The following is a 23,771-nucleotide window of genomic DNA, read 5'->3' on the forward strand; positions in this document are numbered from 1 at the left end:
AGTCCCGCCGCCTCTTCGCAAAACAGCCCTCGCACGGGGGCAAGGGAAGTGCAGTTTCCGTTTCCGAGTCCTTTATCCACGCCAGTGTTTTGGGTCGGGAAGAGCGTAGTCAGGGAGGAAGGAAGGCCACGCGGGGGACCTCTTCGCCCTGCGGGAGCCCCATTCCTGGGCGTGGGTGGAGGGAGATATACAGAACAAGGATCGAACTTTATATCTTCTTCGGTAGTGTGCTTTCGGATTGGAAAGGAGGGGGGATGTTTTCGAACACTGTCGAAGGGAAGTTGGGAAGGATGTTAAGTCGAGGTTGCGAAGTTATGTACAATCTGAAACAACATTTTGAAATTTTTCTCTGCGCATTGATGTGCAACCATGAAAGCTCTAGCGTTGCAAATAAATAAATAAGCCCCCCACTCCATCTGGATGTCTACTTCACAGACTTGAAATACCTGCTGTATCAGTAGCTTCATGTCATACTCGAATAGATGATCAGTTCACACTCAATCCCATCAAAAACACATATGGCTTAAAGTGGTTTTAGCTGGAATCATGGAAGCCTGCCTTGCAAAAGTATGGAGGAATAAATAGGAGATGTAAGCAATTTTTCGAGCCAATAACTAAGAGGTAATCACTACTTCAACTCGTGATTTTAGCACAATCTCTTTTTGGTCGTCTTGAATTTCCTCTCCTTGCTTCGCTCTTGCAATTTCCTCAGTGGTTTTTTTTCCTCGGCTGACAAGTTACTTTGCAAGCCTTGTTGGGAACCCCAATTATCATGGGGATGAGGCATGGCTTGCCTGTGGCGGAGGTACTCTAGTGTCACAATGGAAGTTGCAAGTTTCAGTTAGGCAGCTGGCTGTACTGGAACAGTGTAGAAACTTTCATTTTCCAGGCCCATAAGGAGGTTTCTGCTGAATGAAATACTGTATATATGCTACAGGGCTAATAGCACCTTGAATAACACCTTACTTAGTAGTATGAATTGCATCAAACTTTCTGGGAGCAGTTTACCAATTCTGCTGCTTATTCTTTAGTTTGCAAATGTGTATGAAACAGGGACATCTAGAGGATATACTTAGAATTACACAACCTGGAATTGAAAGGCATGCGAGCTGCTAGGTTATTTATTATGTGACAATAAACTTTGCTATTGTAAAGGGTTTTTTTAAAATGGGGGGACATTGCTTTCATCCTTGCCTTTTCCCCCTGCTTTGAGAATTTTATATAGACAGTTGCATTTGACTTGTACCAAGTCAGGCTAATTTAATTTTTAAAATTTAATTCTCCAGTTTAAAATTCTATGCTTTAACATGAATATGTCATAATTTTGAGATTCAGTGTTTTCAATTAGAGCATTCACAATGGAGTTCTGAAAATAAATTATTTTAATGTATTAAAACCATCAGTGGACGCTCTGAGGTGTCCAGTGTGTATATACATTCTCATACTGTAAGGCAGTATTCAAAACAAAACCTACATTTCTTAAGAGCTATTTCACATGCTCTGTAAAAACACCAAGCAAAAGGAGATAACCAGTCAATGAGGAGCTTGCCAAAATAAGCTTTAGATTGTTGGATGCCAAAAAGTCAGTAACATTTCCAAACACAGGGAGAGAGAGGGAAGGTATTTCTCAACAGCAGGAGGACGTTACTGAAGCCCTGTAATTTGTAACCTCTGGATATCAGAAAACATGAAGTGAAGCCTGAGATGATGGGCCTTATGCCCGGACAGAGGTGTATAGGAGCACGTGGTCCTTCAGCACCTTGAACTGAGCCTGTAATCAAACTGCCAGTCAGTGGAGATCTAAGGGCTAGGGTGCTTATATGGCCCATATAGTAAACACCTGACAGCAGACTTTCTGCTGAATTCTGGTTACATTGGAGTTTCAAAGAAAGCCCCATGTAGCGTGCAGTTAACTTGCCAAAAGTGGCAAGAACACTGATCACTATGGTCAGATTGTGATTCTCAAAGAAAATCTACCAGTTAATTAATCTGATTGAAAATGCCACAAGCTGTTGATGAGCTCTGATCATCCAATGGTAGATCTGGATCTAGCAGAACCCTCTAGCTGTGAGCCTGCTCCTGTGGATGGATTGCCAAATTACCCGCAGAGAAGGCTGTATCTCAATTTCACCATCAGCACCTCTACTATCCAACACATTCTCCCCCCAATTAAGCTGTATGTTATTGACTCCCATAGCCCATTGCTGCCTCCAGGCACATATTCAAAGCCTCCCTGCCTCAGATGGAAAGAAGGGGGGAGTTGCATGTCATTTGTATATTAGCATCCACATTGGCCCTCATCTGTAATACATATTTGTATCTGCTGAAACAAACACAATTAAGTATTTACTCCATTGTTCTGAATGGGATTTCTAGCCTGGTAGTTTTCACAAATAGCTGCTCACAAAAGAAAGATAATAACAGAAGAAATTACTTCTTGGGAATCCACAACATTTCCTTTGAAATAAAAAAAAAGCTTCTTGCAACTTTTCTAATTGTGAAGGAAGAGCTGTGTGTCATGAACTCCTAGTCTAAGAACCTTCATAAGATGGGCAGCTAACAAAACAAATTACAAAACACTGAGGCGTTAGGTGGCTGCCACCAGTACCTTTGTGTATCCAAACAGCCTAAAATCAAAGTTTAAACTTCTGACCTTCCTAGGGTTAAGGTCAAGAAAGTTGCCCCTGCATGGTAGAAATCTTGCAAAGTGGGTTTCACAAAAACAAACTAAAACCAGTTAACTTACTCGCAGTGGGCAATCCAGGTCAAAATTCTAGATTTATAGGATGACTAGGCTTGATAAGCAGAAATAGGCAAATTGCCTATGTTTGTCTAGTACAGGGGTCTGCAACCTGCGGCTCTCCAGATGTTCATGGACTACAATTCCCATCAGCCCCTGCCACCATGGCCAATTGGCTGATGGGAATTGTAGTTCATGAACACCTGGAGAGCCGCAGGTTGCAGACCCCTGGTCTAGTGCCTTGAAACCCCTATCATCCTTGGGTTACCATGAGTCAATTGCAACTTGATGGCACCCAATTATTAGAAGCAAAAATTCTGAAGGTGGGACAAGCTGGTACCCCTTGGAGGTCTGGTCAGTCTGTGTGTAAGACCAGAGTATTCAAGAACCAAGCCTGGCCAGCCCAAGATAAGCTGCAGCTGGTGGACTTCTGACCTGCCTTACTGCCTCTTTGGTGCTTCCTACCCCTCCCCTTGGATACCAGAGTATTTCTACTGGTGTAAGGCAGGTGGGAAGGTCTCCCAACCCTGCCTGTTGTGGCTCTTCTGTGTTCTGCTTGCTTACTGAAGCTGGGAGCTGTGGAGATATTTTTCCACCATCTCCTTAGTTGGAGCCACCTCCTCTAAGAAATGTGTGTCAAGTCCCTTCTGATTCTAAGGCTGTGTGTCAAACCCCTTCCGACTCATGAAAACCCTTGAATGACCTCCAAAAGTCTTTTAACAGTCTTTCTCAGGTCTTCCAGACGGATGGCTAATACTGCCTTGATTGAGTCTAAGAAATACCCCTCTCTTTATGCCCACAAATGACTTTCTACACATTTGGACAGGAGCAGCCAAAGAGAAGGACGGTGAGGTGAGGCAACCATCCCTCACAGAGAGAAGCACAAGGTGTGGGGGAGATGCTGGATGATGGCCTCAGCTCAACACCCTCCTCAGAGTCAAGCATCTCCCCACTGAGACAGCTGTAGCACCAGAGGTGCTGTGACAGAGGAGAGGAGGTACACACAGGCTTGTTGTTGGATGACCCCTCCCCCCAAGTGCTCAGCGGCTGCCTTCAAGCTTCTTCTGGGCTCCCAACTCTGTGCTGAGGTGGAGCTTGGCTTTGCACGCACCCTCTGCAGATCATCTCCTCCCCAGGCTCTCTCTTACTGGCTTGCCTGAATCCACTTTGTGCAGGCATGGCAAAGTCTCTACTCACATCCCCGCTCTTGCCAGTACATGAAAGTGTGTGTGTGTGTGTGTGTGTGTGTAATCCCATCTTCCCTTCCTCTCCAACTCCACCACCACCATGGACAGGTCAGAAAACATACCAGGTACTGCCACTGTTGCAGGCAGTCCTGCAAACGGCTGCTTAGCTCTTTTGGAGGGAATTTAACCCTCTTTCTGTGTTTTTTTAGTTTTCAGATTTTTCTTCAAACTTTGGGAGTACCCCAACTTTGAAGAAACATCTGTTGGGAGACAGTTTGCTCCCCTATCCATGGATTTAGGTATCTATAGGCAGGGGTCACATGAGATAATTAGATTAATAGATGACTTTCTTAGCTGTGCATCCATTAGAGCTGATAAGGAAGCTGGTACATTCTTCACACCTGGCTCTCTTATGCAAGTTTCTAAAAGTCAACAGCTTGCTTTGTTTCAGTCAGGGAATCTTCCATTTTTTTCTAGGCCTACAGCCTGAACCAATGAAAGAACAAGAAACTGCATTATAAGAACCCAGTTTCTTGACACTGTGCTCTGAGGCTGATCCCCTCCTGTGGTTTGTTGGATTGTAAGATCAAAATCTAAATGCTGAAAGCAGCTATGATTTTTTCCACAGTTCAGTTATAGGCCACAATCTATTGAAAGTCAGCTGTAACTGGACTCTAGTGGAATTAAGCGTATAGTTCAATGCTGTAAGCCCATAGATTTCAATGAGGTGATATAACAAATCAGTTTGGGCGAATTGTGGCAACAATATACAAGGTAGTAATACTTTTATCTCTATCTGTTTTCTGGCCTTTTAATGGAGAAATCATAATTTTTGTACACCTTTGGTGAAAATCCATCTGGTTCCTTATGCCATAATGTTCTGATTCTAGGATAGAATTCTTTTACTGTGATGCGCACATTACCTTGACTAGCTTTAAAGATCCACAAGTAAACAGAATTCATTACTGGCAAGATGAAACTGAGGCCAAAATGTTTTCTGCATTTTTTGTGCCTAGATAAAATATTTTGCTTATTATCAGTCAGAAATGCCAGAGCACTGACATACTACTTTCACCTCTTAGATGTTCACAGAAAGAATACTTTGAATGGTAAGTGTAGTAGACCACAGAGATATTCAAGATATTAATTTTTTAAAAATCTCCATAGCGCCAGTTATTCAGAGAGTTGCCACTGTCTGCCGGAAGGGAAATTTTTCAGTGTGGGTGACTGGAGTCTAAGAGATGGGAATCAAAGATACTTGTGTTTACAAAATGTCTCCAGCCTAGAAAATCAGGTGCTATTGTAGGGATGAGCTGCTGACCCAGCAGCGCCGTAAGTAGAGCGCTGGCACACCGGCGCTCCTACGGTCTTCTGGTCGCACCGCTCCCCCACCCCTCACCCCCCGATGAGTCACGGGTCATGAACTGCCTGGCTCACAACCACCGGGTGTCCCAGACAAAGGGACAATGGTCTTGCCCCCAGGTGAGGATTAGGCCCAGACGCTGATGCTCCTCTCCGCACGTAGCAGCCAGGTGAGATCATGCATCACATGATGATCTCTCAGTCTCCCGCTCTCCCGGATTTCCCCCCGATCCGCCCTTCTACACGCCCCCGCTATAATCATAATAAAAGGTGCCAGGAACCAGCACGCGGCAGAGTCGCTAGGAACACGGACACCCGCGCTCCCGCTGCTGGCGCTCTCCACCAGATGTTATCACCGCGTCTCGTCTCGTTCTTGCGCTGACCTCGCGGGCACGACTACATGCTATAGCAGTTTTATAGGCTTTAGCCAGAGCAGGTGAACAGCCCAAGTGAATTGGACTAAAGGACCATATAGTCCAGCATTCTCTTTCTGATGGTGGTGAAACACAGCAGGAATGTTTTCAAGTGGACTACAAAGACAGCAGAACTTGATTGTTTGCCCTCATATTTAGATACATGGATCTAACCATGGATTTCTCTGCAAGCTAAACCAGAGGCAAAGGTCTTGTGCAGAATCAGATCTGCCCTAAAAACCCCATGAAGTGGTGGGACAGAAGAAGGGCAGAGGCCACTCTTCTCATCCCAGTCTGCTTCTCCCACAAACCACTTTAACAATTTCACATTTTCTCTCCAAGCAGGTTGGGTGGAGAAGAGAGGTCAGGAGAGAGAGGTTTCAGCTCTCTATTCCATGCTGTGCTTCACGTTGCCCCAGCTACTTTAAAGGATTCAATGTCACTATCATCTCTAGTTGCACTCTGGAAGTTGCAGTTCAGCATATGAAGTATCCTGCACCAGAAGTGGGAGCGCAGGGGAGTTATTGTCTCTTTAAAACTAAGAACTGCATGATTTCTAGTATCTCTCTGTCTCCTCCTTGGTTATACTTCCACTACTTGTAGTTCATGATATGTTTTGTGGGATCTGGTGATGTTTTAAGTTAAAAGGAGTCCTTCAGTTCTGCTGGTTAGATGAGCATTACTAGTACTAGCTATAGGACCACTGTCAGAGCTAGGGTTGCATGAAAAATCTAGGGGCTTTATGAGAGATAGCAAAAAAGAAAAAAAGGCTCTGGTGTTCCTTGCAAAAAGTGCCCAAGGAATGACCTTAGACTTTAAAGAATCCCAATATGGAAAAGCATATTTTAATAACTATTGCTGCATTTATTTCCATGGTATTTGGGTAAAGGGGTTGGGGAATATTATTCTGCGGTCCACTTTATTGAAAGAGGACATAATTATTTTATACATGCATGCATTTCAAAAGTAACAATGGTAAAGCAGCCTGGAGAGAAATTATTGGAAAATGTTTTTTTCAAGGATTTTTTTAATTGTCTACCACAGGCTTTGGCTTGGTTCTATGCATTGTCCATAACCGGTGTTTTTCTCTGTGAGGATTACTGGAATATGTTTAGGACAACTCTTGAGTGACCCTGCATTTTGTGTACTTCCTAACTCTCCATTATTTTACAGATCTTCAGTTTTATCATTTTCTCCACTATGTGACTGACCTGAGTAAAGATGAGATCATGCTAGTGTTTGACTTGTTAGACTGGGATGGCAAAGGGGAGGTCGGCTTTGATGAGTTCTACATGTTGGTGTGCATCATAATGTCTCATGAGGCAAGTTAAGATGGCTGGTGGGTAGGATCTTGTGGCCAACCTTCCTTTGCAAGTGTGACTAGAAGGTGGAAGGAGCTGGTTGCTACCACAGAGAATACAAATAACCACCGTAATACTGAAAATGTCAAAAAAGTAAACTTCAATTCATAGTGTCTTCAGGTGCATCTCTATCTACATGATATGAACACAATGAAAATAATGGAACTAGATGCAACACTGATAGTTCAGCATTTCTCCATCTGTTTTGTGCACTTTAAAAAACTGAAGTAGATCTCTGTTGCAAATATCCTTAATCAATAGCTAGGGATCTCTCCTCTTCAAAGCAGAATGAGGATGAAATGTGTGCAAGCTTTCTTTTGCCCATCAGAAATTCACTCATCTGAGAGTATGAATCACCAGCTACTTTTATAAAGGATCTTGGCAAGTATGGATTTAAATTTTTGCCTCAATTGATCTTTCACAGACACCAGCCTCTCTCCTATTTCAATATCAATTCAGAAATCACCCTTGAAGAGAGGGCTTAGGAAAGTAGTATGGGCTTGGCTTGTTTAAGCATTCACTCCAACAACAGATGTGGCCAAGATGAATTTCTAAAGCAATGAACCTCATGTTGTGGGGTCACAGGAATGTTGTGGGTGGGACTATATGGAAGACTTGCAAGAGGGTGAGACTAAGGTGAATTCCACATGGGCCAAAACAGTGGTGTAAAAGGGTTTACACCGTTTTCACACCACTGTTTTTGGCCCATGCAGAATCGACCTATGAAAACTTTTGGCAATTTCAAAGGAGGCCATTGTATAAACAGTGTCTCATGAGAGGCTTTTAATCTATGAATATGGCAGGAGGAGATTCTATTTTTGGATCAAAAAAGAGTACACTATTAAGACATGTTCTAAGCTATGATTTAATATACTATGTGCTGATTTCTGCTGGCCACAGAACCTGTTCTTTATGTATCATAAAATATACGATAAATGGCAAATGGCATTTCAGATCTTATGCATTGGGAGCTTGGGTACAATGGTAGCATTAAGGAATAAGCAAAGACAATAGGCAAGATGGAGAGCAGACAAGATTCAGGGAGAAGTAACAGTTTAGGAAAACACCCCCCCCCCCTTTACTCTCAATAACAATTAATGTCAAACTGAATAAATCACACTAAAAGCAGCACTTTACCCTCAATATCAGAGCAGCACAATGTTTATTTCATTTATATCCCACTTTGCTCCCCAATAGGAAGGAAAACAGTCTACATAATTCTTCTTTCCCCCACTATATAATCACCAAGGCTCAATGAGGTAAAGTTAAGCTGACAAAGTTAAGCTGGCCTAGGTTGCCCAACCAGCTTCCATGACAGAGTGGGGGTTCAAACCTGGGACTCCCAAATTCTAGTTCAACATTCTAACCATTATACCACACTGGTTCTGTGTGCCAATTCTTAATTTTTAAATTGAATTGTGTGGAATATTAGGTTTGAAAAACACATGGATTTTGTGAGATATTGACACACACCCCATTCTTTTTGGGGACCAGAACCATCTTGAAAAGCAGTTCATGTATCGTCATTCTCATCATGTGTTTGAATTGCTTGACATGGATGGAGGACATACAATTGGACTTGGTGAATTCAAAGCCACTCGTTTTCTCTTCAACATTAAAGAGGAAGACCTATCTCGAATATTCAAGGACTTTGACATCTCTGGAGATGAGGTAAAAGAAAGATCAATGACTGCATGACTGCGTGGATTTTCTGCTCATGTTGCCTTGATTACATGGGGTGGATCCTATTAGCAATGAATGGAAGGAGTTGATGGAAGAGGTCTCTCCAATTTCATCCGCAACTTCCTCTGCCCCCCTCCTCCACCAAGCTGCTCCCCAGGGACCAGAAAATGTCCCCTCCCCATTGAACATTTGTCTGTTTACAAGCAGCTCTTACAAAATGTAGTTGGGGGTGATTTTTGTAGGCTTGAGGTTTCAGTCTCTCACACTGTATCCCACTCTGTTCCTGAGGATCCTCCCAAACCTCAGGAACAGCTTTTCATAGAGCACTGATCTAGAAAATGCACTGGGCAGGAAAAGATAAATGAACTCAATCAGCACCTTCAATTCATGGCTCACATGGTCCCAACACAGGGCTTTTGTTTTCAAGAAGCCTCATCAAAAATTTATGGTTAATTATGGAAGGTGATATAGAAAAACAAAGGTTTCAGCTTGTTCATTTTTTAAGGCAGGTTGTAATGTGTATGGGCATTCAAATCACAATAAGCCTGAACAGTGGTTCAGTACTTTGTAGGTCTCTAGCTATTCAAAAACAACATTTCCAGATTAGACCTGCAGTGAGCAGCCATTTTTTGGCAGGTGGGGAGAGCAGGAATTTAAGGACACAGCAAAGAGAGAAACAGATGCAATAAAGTGAGGAAGCAAAGTGAGAGAAAAAAGGCAGAGAATACAAGCAAAGCTTGGAGTCTGGCAGGCAAGAAATTTAACTAATTTTCATAAAATTTTATCAAAGCTGTCTGGATATTATGCTACACAAATGGGAGGTCTGTGAGATCTGTGGAGGGGATCCCATCTCCTTCCTCCACTTCTGAACCTGGAGCAACTCAAGGCCGCACCACCCACGTTTTGAACCTGGCCACAGTGGCAGCAACGTCTGCTGCAGGGCTTGGAACGGCTCTTGGTGTCCACCAACGCCAGCTCTGAAGAAGAAAAGTTTAAAAAGCAATGTCTGTACACATGCAGACAAGGCTTTTTTTTTTAAATTTGGGGAAGAAGTTCACCTCCCACCTATCCAATACATTTTTTTCACGATTTCAGATTTTTTTGCAAATGTGGAGAGTTTCTCAAGTTTGTAGAAATATCTGTTTAGTAATGTTATGGTCCTTATCTGTGGATTTAGATATCCACAGATGAGTTCACAAGTTGCTGTTAAATATATAGATTAAACTTAAGATGCTAATGGTAAAAATAAGCACACATTTCCCTTTTGAAAGTCACCCAGTACTAATAGATAATGTGGGATTACTGATGGACATCAAGCTTCTCTTGTGTAAAGAGGCAATCAGGAGGAAGTTGTTCAGTTGTGGCTAAAACATACCTTCAAAAACAGAGAGGATAGGCCTGCCCCTTTTCAATTACAGGAAAGAAAGGGTATTTGGGACTTGGGAACCAGGCTCCTCTTAGATTTGCTTATATTGGCCACTGATATGTCACTAAAATGCTCTTCTATTTTCTCTTCCATTACTAGCAGTTGAACTACAAGGAATTCAAGATGTTCACTATCTTCTGCATTGACAGGCAACAGAAGAAGCAGAAGGAAAAACTGAGGAAGCAAACGCTGGCTATAAAATCAGCAACTAATGTGGGGGCCACTGTTGTATAGTTAAATAGAGAAAAAGATTTTTTCTCCTTGTAGCTAGAAAATTAAAAATTTAAAAAAACCCTTAATACTGAAGGAAAGGGCAGCTAAGATTTTATGGCATCAGGGCACAAATGTGGTAACAGATGACTTGATAAAAAAAATCAAACACTTCAACCTTCCCCTGCGACCACCTCAAAGTGGTCACAAGAGCTCAGTGAAACCTGATCTACACACAGTCTGTGTCATAATTCCCGGACATTCTTGCATGATAGTTCACTAGTTCAGATGAAAAGCTGAAGAAAACAGACTTTATTCATACCCAAATTATAAATTGGGGGGGGGGGGGGAATAATATTTGATGAAACTTTACTTTTCCTAGAAACTGGAAAAACTGTTGTCAATCTAATATACCCAGTTATATTCATGTGGGCAGAAAATGGAAACGGTCACATTTCACTGTCTGAAATACTACCCACAGTCCAAACATCTCTTGTGAGATCATTCAAGGTGCCATACCTGCACAAGCTGCAAAGTGACCATACTCTGCTCATACAGTAGATACAATACAATTGTATACTGTATGTGAAGTTGAGAAGACCTCCACAGGATAAAGAACATGGTTGGAAGGCAATAATAGCCCCTCACTCTGAAGGTCTTCCAGTTTCATCCTCTTCTTGGGATTTGTGCTTATAGCACTATAGGAATGTTCTGTACCCACTACTGTGCCCATCATTTTATTCTTAGTGCCTGTCACTTTTAAGCTTCCACAGCTTAGGACTTTTCCACAAAGGTTTTCCTCATCAGTTTTGGCCCCATGCTGCTGCGGATAGTCCCATGATTTGTTCCTTTACTTTTTGCTTTGGCTTTTCCTCCAGTTCATTTTGAAACCACCTTGACTCCAGCCTTTTTCTAGAAGCTGATTCTGGGTCAGCTTTTTCCTCATGCATAATGTTTCTGTAGGTTTTCTTTGTCCCACCCACCTCCAGCCCACTTGATTCTTCGGGGAAGTAGGTGAAAAACACATGTATAATTTCCTTTTATATTCAGACTCTGAATCCTTGCTGTTATGTGAGAATGGTAGGCACATCAAGTCATCAACAAGCCAGCTTTTGTGCCTTGGTAGGCTTTGGCCTGCTGAATCCTGAAAAGTCCTGAATTTGAAGTTACACAGAATGGAATAAAACGTGTTTTTGGGGAAGAAGTATCCTCACAAAACTATACCATTAAAAGTATTTAAAATTATATTGGATTTAATGGTTCTGGTCTATGTCCTGCAACTTGTGCATTCTTTGCTTTGGGAAAAGAAACTATGATCATTTAAGTGTTCCTACAGCAGCTTCTGTAAGCATAATAAGCATAAGCATTTAATAAGCATAAGCATTTTATTGTCATTTTGCACGCACAACGAAATTTACAGCAGCATTCCTCGATGCACACAATTTCAGACTCATACCCCATCCTCACTTTCCCCTTCCTCCACCCATCCCTACACAGCCCCAAACTCATCAACACGAAGCCATGGAGTTCAGCATAGCCACAGCTCTAGAGAAGAAGCTGCCTCTAAGCCTCTTTGTCCTAGTTTTTATAGACCTGTATCGTCTGCCAGATGGTAATAGTTCAAAAAGAGTGTGTGCTGGATGAGACGGGTCTCTCAGAAAATTTTGGGCGTCCTTTAGGCTTCGGGAATTATAGAGTTCTTCCAAGGAGGGGAGAGGGCAGCCGATAATCCTCTGTGCAGTAGTGATCACCCTTTGGAGTGCCTTCCTATCTGCCTCTGTGCAACTGGAGAACCATACACAGATGCAGTAGGTTAAGACACTCTCTAATAGCACAGCGGTAAAAGGACACCAGTTTTCCATTCAGTTGTTGTTTCCTTAAAAGTCTCAGATAGTACAGTCTTTGCTGGGCCTTCTTAACCACCATGGCAGTCTGTACTGAAATGCATATACCTTCTTTTGAAGACCTGGTATATAGACTATAGAAATAAGTAGCATGGAGCTTCTGCTTGATTCTGGCCATTTCTGAACAAGTTATTTGCTCCAAGTTCAAAATTGTTCGGGAGAAGGTTCCCACAAGGATTTCCTCCCAGAGTTTTACCATCTTTCCCACACCAACCTTGCTACCAAGTCTTGGGAACTTGCCTGCTGGTTCAGACCAGAGTCCATCTAGTCCAGCACTCTGCTACTTGCAATGGTCCACCAGGTGCCTTTGGGAGCTCACATTCAGGATGTGAAAGCGATGGCCTTCTGCGGCTGCTGCTCCTGAGCACCTGATCTGTTAAGGCATTTGCAATCTCAGATCAAGGAGGATCAAGATTGGTAGCCATAGATCGACTTCTCCTCCATAAATCTGTCCAAGCCCCTTTTAAAGCTATCCAGGTTAGTGGCCATCACCACCTCTGTGGCAGCATATTCCAAACACCAATCGTGTTGTGTGAAGAAATGCTTCCTTTTATTAGTCCTAATTCTTCCCCCCAGCATTTTTAGTGTATGCCCCCTGGTTCTAGTATTGTGAGAAAGAGAGAAAAAATTCTCTTTGTCAACATTTTCTACCCCATGCATGATTTTATAGACTTCAATCATATCCCCCCTCAGACTTCCCCCTCAGGGAAAGATTGCAGCAAAGTCTCACTGGCTTGCCATGAGTTGGAAAGCTTGGAATCTCCTGGCCCTGCCTTCATGGCAGCTATTTCCCCCACAGTAGCAATTCCCCTCCAGGGGAGCATTTCACTTTACTTTAGAGCATATAACAGGTTCTATGAATTCCTAGCTTTTGTTTTAAAAAGTGCTTTTGCTTTAAAAAGTAAGTCTCATGTCTTGTAGAGATACAAGGGAAAGGCATATCTCCACATTAGGGGCCAGATACTTTTTTTAAAAATGGAAGTTGTGAATTAAGAGAAGAAACTGTTACACACATTGGTATGTGATGTTGCTATGACATACAGTTCCAGATTAATGATGGTGTAGACAGGAATAATTGTTGCTGCCATACCAAAAGAAGGAAACTATGGGAAATCTGCCATAGGGAAGCCCTGTTGCCACTGTGCTGGATAGTCACAACAGCAACAGGGAAACTGCACATGTATTTTCACAGTTTTTCTCCCCAATGGGGATGCAGAATATGATCAAACCTGGTTCTCCAAATCGCAGTCCACTGCTCTTAACCACGACAGCATACTGGCTCTCCTTACAGAGGTTTGTATCATTCTTTCAGAAAATTCTAGTGAAACACTTTCTAATTTCAGCTGCCTTCCTTTCTGTTAGCTGTGGGTGTAACCAGTGGTGGGATTCAGCAGGTTCGCACCACTTCGACAGAACCAATTGTTAAAATGCTGCTTGTAAACAACTGGTTGTTAAATTATTTGAGCCCAACCACTGAAACCGGTTGTTAAATTATTTGAATCCCACCACTGGGTGTAACATGCTTTCAAGTTGCAGCTGACTATGGCAACACAGAACGGTTTTCAAGGCAAGAGTATAATCAAGGTGGTTTGCCACTGCCTTCTTCTGTAGAGACGACACCCTGACCTTAGTTGGTGGTCTCCCATCCAAGTACTTGCAAGGACCAACACCGCTTAGTTTCTGAGATCCAACAAGAACAGGCTAGCCTTGTCTACCCAAGTCAGGACAATCAATATGTAAAGGGGGAGGGAGGGGAAGGGGGAGAGAGAGAGAGAGAGAGAGAGAGAGAGAGAGAGAGAGAGAGAGAGAGAGAGAGAGAGTGTTGAGGGAATGTTTCATGCTGCTCCCCTTTTCCAGAAACAGTAATTAGTTTTCATTGAACTGGTAAAAAAAATTATTTAGCAGATAGTTTGTAGTCTAAAGAAAACAGAAGATAAATGGCAGATTAATTAACAAAATAGAAACTTGTTACTCAGCAGCGATTCTTGCCATCTTGGCCCTTTGCCAAGTTGATGGGCGTGGCAAGATAATGAAGAAGGTACAGCAGAACTCTCTCGGCCGTTACACTTCCACAGCCTGATTTCTGTTCTTTCAAGAATTCCACCCTGAATCCAAACACAACAATCCAGGAGATGAAGAAACTGCAATAATGCGAAAGTTTTGTGCGAATACTGGAATTATCCTTTGAAAATTTCCCCCACCCTCAATAACTAGGAGTCTGCATTTCAGGCAAACATTCAGGCATCACTATGGCTACACTCCTAAGCATGCCAAGCATAAAATAAGTTCAGCTGAACTCAGCAGGACTTCATTCCAAGCAAATATGTTTAGAATCAGGCTGCTAAAGATGCTTCAAATTAATTTCTATTCAACCACATTTAGCTCAGTCTCAACCAATGCAAGCTATTTTAGAAATTAGAATTTAAGTGCCAACCTCAGAAGAATTTTCTAATAGTTGCATTTTCAGTGCTACTATTACTAAGAACTTTTTTTACAAGGCTTTTAATTCTGCTGCCTTGGCAAACCAAGCGACTGAAATAACACAGTCAAGGCCATGAATGGACCCCATGAATTCCAGTATTCAAGAAGAGGTACAAATATTCAACTTAAACTGGGGAGACCTGAAATAAAAATGTCACATTTCTAGATGACCATGAGTCAGTCAGTCTCACTTAGCTTAACCTACCTTAGAAAGCTATTGTGGAAAAAATGGCATGACCTCAACCACGAATTCCTTGGAGTAAGGGTAGCATACAAATGAGAGGACTGAAACAGATGTAAGAAAAGCATTTAACTCCAAAAGAAAAATGACACCAAGTTTATATTTTAAGGCAAGGCATTTCCAGTACCAATTTTATTTTTAAACGCAGAAAAATAGTCAGAAGTTTGTGGCCCATCCCTTTGCCCCTTTTTTGTTTAATACACGGAGTTCTATACAGCACATTTCTGGCTCTTAGAAATCATGATGCATCACTTATAAAACCCTTACCTTGTTTAACTATTTAAAAAGAACTTACTTGTGCTTCACTATCGATTTTTAAAATGTATGCACATACTACTGCAATGTCAGCATAACAAAGGTACAGTATAAATACACAGTGCACCTTGGAGATAATTAACCCAAATGCTCACTGCATTTCCAGATAGGATAAGAATTCATCTTGGGCTGAAGGAGCCTGTAAAAAAGGTTAATACAACCTGTGTGCCCAGCTAAAAGATGCTTCAATTTTATAAAAGTTACCGGGGGGTGGGGGGTGGGTGGGGTGAGTGGAGGTAAATGCCATGCCACTGTGATTCCCCTTACTCACTTTCCCTTTTTAGCCACGGACACTGTTTCTGAATTGGTACCGGATTACCAACCATCTCATTCTATGTTACATGAATGCTTGATACATGGCACACAACAAACACTGTACAAAAAAGATTTACCAGAAAAGAGAAGATATTTATTCAAGAAATACAAATTGATGGTACCAGCCATCTTTGGAAGCCACTACCATGAGGCAAATAGGACATTAAACCCAAGTCCTTTGCTCATAACGCATTAGAGAAGTCTTTACACACCTTCAGCTGCCTAGTGCACAACATTGTAGACATTGCTCAAAAGGCTATCTCCAGTTTCTAGACATTCCCAGTACATGGAGAAGAGAGGCACCAGTAAGGTCCTTGACACGACCATATTATTTCAGTTAAAGCCCCAGCAAATTACATGTATGTTTCTAAAAAAATTCCTTTAATTTTTTTGTCCCATCTTTGGCTAGATTCAATTGCCAGAAAAGGGGGCTACGTAACCAGATGCATTCTTAATATTCACCGTGAGAATAATCATGCTTACATTTTTTATTTGACAATATAGTTTGGTTCCACAGATCATTTGCACAGTATCAAGAAATATCCAAACACCTGGCCATAGTCCAAGGAACTGAACATATTTCTTCATGGACTGCCCTATAGGAACAGACCAGCAGGGTCCATATCACCTACTGGAATAAGCCAATTTAGCCGTTGATTACCTTCATGCTATGTATGCTTATAAGCTTTACTTTTAAGCACTGCAATACACATCTCCCTGGAAAGGAGAATTAAGTTTCTGGAGTTATCCTGGGCCCCGGATAAATGGAACCAAAGTTTAAATTGCAGGTAAAGTGAAGAGACAGAGATAGCAAAGTAACTGCTGAATTAAATTAAGAATACTTACTGGACACAGAACAACAATACTTATTAAAATGACTGTCTATTAAACCAAAAGAACCAGTGAAGTTGTTGACAATTGAAAAAATAGATAACTTCTGCCTAAATTCAGTTCAGATGCTCCCAGAGATAGTATTTTACACCATTCACATTATTAGGTTCTCCCCCCCCCCCCCCCCCATTTTTGCACATGGGAAAAGAGGACTGCAAGCGAGATAGACCCCAAGATGGAATATTATTGTCAATTACCAAAAGAAACTTCTTTAGCAACTACCTATACAAAGATCCAATAGTTAAGCTAAAAGATCCTAGGCAGACATAATTCTGTAAAAAAAATCAAAGACCTGGTCTCCACTAACCAATTCCAGAGGTATATGTATAACAGCTAAGAAACAGGATAAAGGCCAATAAAAAGATTAACATATCAATAATTGCAATGCTAAAACAGTTTCTTAGATCAGCACAAAACTGTACTAATCTAGTATGTTTTTTTTTCATTGTTTCCCCTAAGGAGCAATGCACTTAATATGCACGGCCATTATCCTCACCTTGCCAGTGGTATTTATTTTTTGTTACCTAAAACATTGTGACGCAACTGAATTCATTGCTATGTCACACTAATATGCATCTTTGTGGTCTTTTTTTTTGCTAAGTGAACCATGGAACTAAAATATTTGAAAGAAAAAAAAACAGGGAATATTATGTTTGCCCAGCAATACTATTAAAGCCCCGTTTATCACACTGGGATTTCCCATCTCATCATTTTTCAACTGGCATTCCAGAAACTGGGGAAAATATAATGGCTAATCTAAGCACAGAAATTTCCTTCAACTCACTATTCATTCTAAAGCAACTAGTAGCAGGGTAGATTGTATGTGAGTCTCATGTTACAATTATGAGATGGACCCAAATCTGTTGAATTCCTTTTTCAAGAAAAGGATGGAGGCAAGTAAACATTCTTTTTTTTAAACAATGTAACATAAACCAGTGCTTTGATATTCCAAGATAAGCAGATTATAGTCTATTACTTCTGAGTCATGTGCTAGTGACGCCTCTGCAGTCACGGGCATAAAAATCAAATCTCTTCGTTAACAGATCCTGCCACCACCATAAGCTTCTAGAAATAATTCACTACTATGGGGCTAACTGTTGACTAAGAGTGGTTCACAAATTTGTGGTATTCAGTTACTACTTGCACTTTATAGCTTATAGCTCAAAGTGTTCTGCCTTCATAGTACATTATCTTCTTAAATTAACTCAGTCTGGGATCACAGGTTCTAGACTCAGAGGGTCTGTCTCTAGTTTCAAATAGGGTGCTCTGGTAGTCATACCAGATCCAGTCTATGTGTAGATGTACTTCAGAGCTTGTTTGAATTGCTCTTTCCTTAAAATAATGAAATTGTTGGGGTTTAACCCCCAGTTTACTTCCTCATTCTAAATGCCAGTTCAAAGTGGTGAAGGGAATGCTTGCCACATCATTGGGCAATGGTTATTCACTATTGCCAATAAAATTATCCATCAAAACTAGCTCTTTCTGGAGCAGGGGTTAAGAAACTCTAGCAATGGCTCCTACTTTGTTCTGAGACACATCCAGTTTTCACTTAGCTCAAAAAATGATTCATGTTTCCTGAGGGATTGTTTCTGTTCAGAGAGTAAGCTTCAAAAGTGAAGGACAACAGTCCTTGAGTGCAAAAGGGAGGTATATATCAGCTTACCACTCATATATATTTATGCATAAGCTTGAAACTGGTTCTTCATGACTGCCAGAGTCTTTGTTGTCATTTTCACTAGAGGAACAGTCAATGGTTCCTTCCAAAAGTATTTCATTCTAACTGAAAGGATGGGAACGAGGCATTCCCCCCCCCCCCCCCGAACAGGAGTGTCTGGCCACTTACATATCACATTCAAAACTGACATCCAAAACATTTTTATCCCTTCACACATCCTGATTTGTACATATTTATAAAAGAATAATTAGTGAAGGAGTGTCGTAGCATTTTTTTAAAGAGCCAGATTCTATCCTATAAGATGAGCACTATATTCATGAAAAGGGGTTGGAGTCTCTTTCTCTCCAGAGATGTTTAAATATCCTCTTGTAATTTTTCTCTGAGAGCACTTAGATTATTGCAGAGCATATTACAGGAAGTGACTTTAAAATTATTTACCAAATTATTAGAATGCTGGGAGGAAAACTGTATCGTTAAGCAACGCCATTTAGAAAGTTATTTCCAATAATCTGAAAAAACACCTTCTATAAAGGACATTAGAAATTATAGAAGTCATTAGCCAATTTATGGCTTGGTTCGCTCTTCAACAGCTGTAACAATTTTGTCCCTTGAAAAAAATAAACAACAACAGATATGTACTTTATTTTGTGAGGCATGTTTCTGGCATGTAAAGGCTATGGCTCACACACAATATAGTGACATCGGTATTTAGAAAGGCAAAGGAACTGTCTTAGACATCAACAGCATGGCTGAGAAACCAGGAGATGGACTAGGCTTTTAAAGTCTGGCTACAGCAATCCAGTTTTCTTCAAATTCAACAGGTAGGAAAGATTCACAGTTAGACTTTGCTTACACATTCCAATCAATAGCAACTATTTTCACACACATATTTAGTGACAGATGCAAGATCTGCACTGTTTTCTCTTCATCAGTGTTGGTTTTTAATTGTAGTGAAAGTGATCCTAGTACCAGGAAAAGTGAGAAACTTAGTTAATGCCTAGAGCACAAATCCTCTTTTGCTCCACATTGCTGATGACAATTCATCAGCATCTGGACATCAAATACACTGAGAGGATCAGGCAGGAATTGACTGTGCCCAAACAAGTGCTGGATTTGTGATGCGCAATGATACATTCATGTCTGCATGACATGTAGTTCCAAAAATGAACTCAGATCTCCAAAAAATCCGAGGGTAAAGACTACCATGACACCACCTTTAAAAACTTGCAGTCTTTTCTACACTGATCCTATGATCTTAAAAGTTCCAGTTTCATTGGTTTAATAGTTCCTACCTGTCACAGCAAAATAACCCAAGTAAGGCGTAGTTAATATGTAGGATACTTAAGTAGTGTACATATTTTCAATGCAAAGAGAAAATGTCCACCCTAGATTGCACTGTCAGTGGACCAAAGTCCATGCTTTTCAAGTCAACAAAAGATAAAAATGAAAAAGAGCACCACATACAAGCAGACAAGTAGATTTGATGCTTAGCAGGAAAAACTAGTTAGTGAAAGTAGTGCTAACATGGGTATGTTCACATCAAAACACAGCAGAACAAATGACACAACTGAAGTTCTGAGAAACTACAAAAGAGCTAAACCAATTTGTTTTTAAAGGGGCAGTTAGCTTTAAGATTGCTTAAATTTAACTGGATATTGTTCTATTAAAGATAATTACCAATTTCTCCAAAGTGCTTTCGCTATTCTAAAGGGAGAATACTGAATGATATTGCTATACTCACTGCCTGAGACTAACGAGAAATGAAAGGCAAGACATTTTGAAATCTGCTAGCTGGAAAAAAGACCTATCCATTCTGATGTAAGGGTGGTCTGTGTCAGAAACACAAGTACGAAAAAGCATATCTGAAACATTGGCAGGGTTAAGTTACTCTCTGAAATGTACTCTTTTACGGAAAGGTCCCTTGGATGTGAACCATTTTTCATGAACCCATAAGATCCACTTATTTCTGCAATCTTTCCACCTCTAACAAGTTTCGAAAATACTTGGGGATCCGGGGGGGTGGGGGAGAAGGGACGAGTTTATGCAACACAATGCACATGTCACAAAACATATTCCAAGATCTAGTGGTGAAATATAAAGTTTGAGTAATCAGACTGATGTAGGATCTTTACTTACCGTATCTTTACTTGCCCACAAGTCTTCATCCTCCTTTCCATTTCTCCAGAAAGGGAAAAGGATGTATATAGAGCTATTGAACAAGATTACACATTTCACTTCCAATTATGGGTAGAAAATACAAAACTTAGTGGGAAGAACAATATCAAAAAGATGCTGATCAAAAAGTTGCCTGCCCTTATCTTGTGACTTTGAGAAGATCCTGTGCTTTTATGTTTTCACAGCTATTGCTATGAGTCAAGGAAATTTAAAATCACGATTTTGAGTGAAAACATTAGTGATTAGCATACTAAATAACAGAAGTTCTGTGTCATTTTTTGCTGGTGCTCCCCCAATAAATAGCTTTTCAACTTGACACAGCCAAGTACAGTAATTTGGTAAGCTCATTTTCTGGTGCCAGTAAATAGCAGGAGAAGCTTCCTTGTAGAAACTAGTATTTCATTGCATGAGCAATTCTGTAAAATGTATGCATGTACTAAATTATTGCCTGATTTTTCAGAAGGCAGTATTTACCACACAATAAAGCAAATGACTGTTGGTTGCTAACTTGGAATGTACGAAACCTGGTATAAACATCTGAATTAAGGATCAAACATGCCATTAGCAGAATACATTTCAAAAAGTTCATCTCAGGCCCAGGACCCTTTATCACCCTCTTTAAGTAGTAGCCTCATTGAGCAAATAAGTGAAACCAGAAGAGAAACAACCCTTACAAATACCGTAGCACATTAGATTTGCCAGAACAGCTACACCAATTGGCTGAACTGTAAGCTTTGCTTGTTTCACAAAACATTTTCAGTTTGGTTTAATCCTTTAAAAAGTGCTTTCTATCTTCATGGATCAATACTTCACTTAACAGTTCAAAGCATTGTTTGCAATCCTACCATGTTTAAACTACAAACTCCCTCATACACACACATTTTCCCATTAACTTTGTTAGGAGTTAAATATTAAAATTGGGCAAACTCTTTGGGGCAGTTTATAGATATTCTGTGTGTGTGTCCCCAACCCCTAAAGCTCCATCACAGATGGAATTTTGGCTGGTCACTGCTTACAACCAATCCATTAACAGGGTAGGATGGGGGCGGGGGAGTGATTAAGGTTCCCACATGATAAAAAGAGCAAGAGAAAGAAATGAGAGACAAACAGACAACGTCAGTTTTCTCCTGGCGTGGGGTTTAAGGGCTGGCTCACAATGACTTGCACCACATAATCCCTTGGTATTTTGAGTTCCTCCAGTTTCATCTTGTCTGCCAATGGTCTGCCTGAAAAAAACCACCGCTGACTGCTGGGCTCGACACCCTCCACTGTATGCAGTCTTCTTTTCATGTGATACACAGTGTCCATGCTGCGAACTACAAGTTTGAGGTCTTTGCCTGTGGAAAGGCGCAAGCGAAGCTGGCATTCGTGGCCAGAGTTGGGTGGTGGATCAGGAATATCCAGAGTCTCTAGATCTCCCTTCTCTTCAATCATGTTGATAGGTGGGGCCAGGCAGTAGACAGGAAGCTGGTATCTGTTTCCCAGTTCATCATAGCACTCTGTAAGAGCACCTTCAGAAGAAAAGAAACTTGGGTAAGTGACATAGTTTGATTAACATCAAAATGAGACTTTCTGAAGTGTTGAAGCTTGAATTCATGGGCTCTAGTACAATCTAACCAGTAGCTCCATCACTAACCCTCTAGCTCCAAAACTTTAAAATTTATTATTATGGCCTAAAACTAGTTTAGGAATAAAAGGACAAAAAAGGGCACAACTTAGCAATGAGAAGTTATGAGTACCACATCAAAAGGAATGCAATGATTTCCAGCTTCTTCTCAACTGTTCTTTCTATGTAAAAGTAGTTTGCAAAATCTGGGTTGACACCATAATCTTCTTAAGCTCTCCTTGTATAAAATGTACGTTGAGCTTCTAGAGTCATGAGAATGTGTTTATATTCACAGAAAGCATATTTGGGGGAGATTTCCAAAGGCATATAATTACCTTTATCAGTAGAGGCATGTTAATATCCTAGGAATTCAAAAGTTAGCAGATGAACACTGAGAAGGCTTCCTCCACATGCCTTTGAGTTTTTCAGAACTTGTATAACACATAGCATTCTCAGATCTCGGTGATAGTGCGTCAGGTATTACGAGAAGAGAAATGAGATCTGGCACATTCCCTGGTGTTTCCCTGTGTTAAATGGCTTAACAATAGGACATACAAATCTCATCTAAATGGCAAAGAGAATTAGCTCTCCCTCAGGTTCTGAATTGTTTGTTGACATGGCCTTTTTCAGTTGTTGTCCTCCTACCTTGAAACTGCCTGCTAGAAAAAGTGAGAAAGGCCCCCACCAGATGGAGCTTCCAGAGCGGCTGTAAAATGGAACTATTTAGGAGGGTCTTTGAGGCCAGTTAACTAATGGCCATAGGCCAAGAAAATGTTTGAGGGAGGTTCTCAAGTATTTATCAGGGGCACTACATGCAGGCTTTATTTGCTAATTTTTGGTTGAATGTTTTTAGTGTTCTGTTGATTTAATAATTTTATATAATGCATTCCTGGTTATTACAGTGAATTTTCATATTCTTGCCCCTAGGTGGGGCACATTTACTTGCAGAATAAACCAGGCTTTTGTATTTATGTATGTGTGAGTGTGAATATATACACAATCTGTATGTACACACACACATCCAGAAACATTAACTCCAGGAGCCTGACACACACTGCCCTAACAGTTTATCAAAATATGGATTTTAAATTTTTGGCAGCTTTTTTATGCAGATAGCATAACTGGCTCCACTGGCGTAATGCCCATTGGGCAAGGTGGGCAGCTGCCCAGGGCATCACCTTGTGGGGGGCATCAAAATGCTGGGTTCGTTTTTGGGTATTTTTAGTGGTTTTCCATTTTTGGCCTGCAGGTGGCGCAGTTTTTGGGCTAGCGGCAGCATATTATCAGGAGACTGTCCTTATGCTACTCCCCAAGTTTAGTGAGGTTTGGTTCAGGGAGTCCAAAGTTATGGACTCCCAAAGGGGGTGCCCCTATCCCCCACTGTTTCCAATGGGAGCTAATAGGAGATGGGGGCTACAGTTTTGAAGGTCCATAACTTTGCCCCCCCGAACCAAACTGCACCAAAACTGGGGGGTATCATCAGGGCAGTCTCCTGATGAGACCCTGAAAGTTTTGAGACTGTGCCTTCAGAAATGTGCCCCCCCAGCCTGCAACCCCCATTGACAGCAATGCAGAAAACTCAATGCAGAACAAAGATTCCTGGGCAAATTTCAGGATGTTCTTGCAGGGAGGGCATTCTTGGACGTATCAGCACCAAAATTTCAGGGTATCATCTGGAAACTGTCATGATGGCACCCCCAAGGTTTGGTGCAGTTTGGTTCAGGGGGTCCAAAGTTATGGACCCTCAAAAGGGAAGCCCCCATCTCCTTAGCAAAGAATGTGGGAT

General features: G+C 41.2%; 2 protein-coding genes across 2 annotated transcripts in view; one reads left to right on the plus strand and one right to left on the minus strand.

Annotated features, from left to right (window-relative positions):
• Positions 1 to 4,900: 4,900 nt before the first annotated feature.
• Positions 4,901 to 15,834, plus strand: EFCAB9 (EF-hand calcium binding domain 9). The gene is made up of 6 exons (XM_048487383.1): positions 4,901 to 5,036; positions 6,876 to 7,024; positions 8,558 to 8,734; positions 10,272 to 10,354; positions 14,051 to 14,148; positions 15,608 to 15,834. Exons 1-6 carry the CDS (start codon positions 4,901 to 4,903, stop codon positions 15,832 to 15,834), a joined length of 870 nt encoding a protein of 289 aa, XP_048343340.1.
• Positions 15,105 to 23,771, minus strand: part of UBTD2 (ubiquitin domain containing 2) — a 72,922-nt gene continuing 64,255 nt past the window's right edge. The window contains exon 3 of the mRNA XM_048489741.1: positions 15,105 to 21,890. Coding sequence (XP_048345698.1) covers positions 21,496 to 21,890 — 395 coding nt within the window. The 3' untranslated portion in view covers positions 15,105 to 21,495. The remainder of the gene's footprint in view (positions 21,891 to 23,771) is intronic.

The sequence above is a fragment of the Sphaerodactylus townsendi genome, linkage group LG03, assembly GCF_021028975.2.
Source record: "Sphaerodactylus townsendi isolate TG3544 linkage group LG03, MPM_Stown_v2.3, whole genome shotgun sequence".
Classification (NCBI taxonomy): Eukaryota; Metazoa; Chordata; class Lepidosauria; order Squamata; family Sphaerodactylidae; genus Sphaerodactylus; species Sphaerodactylus townsendi.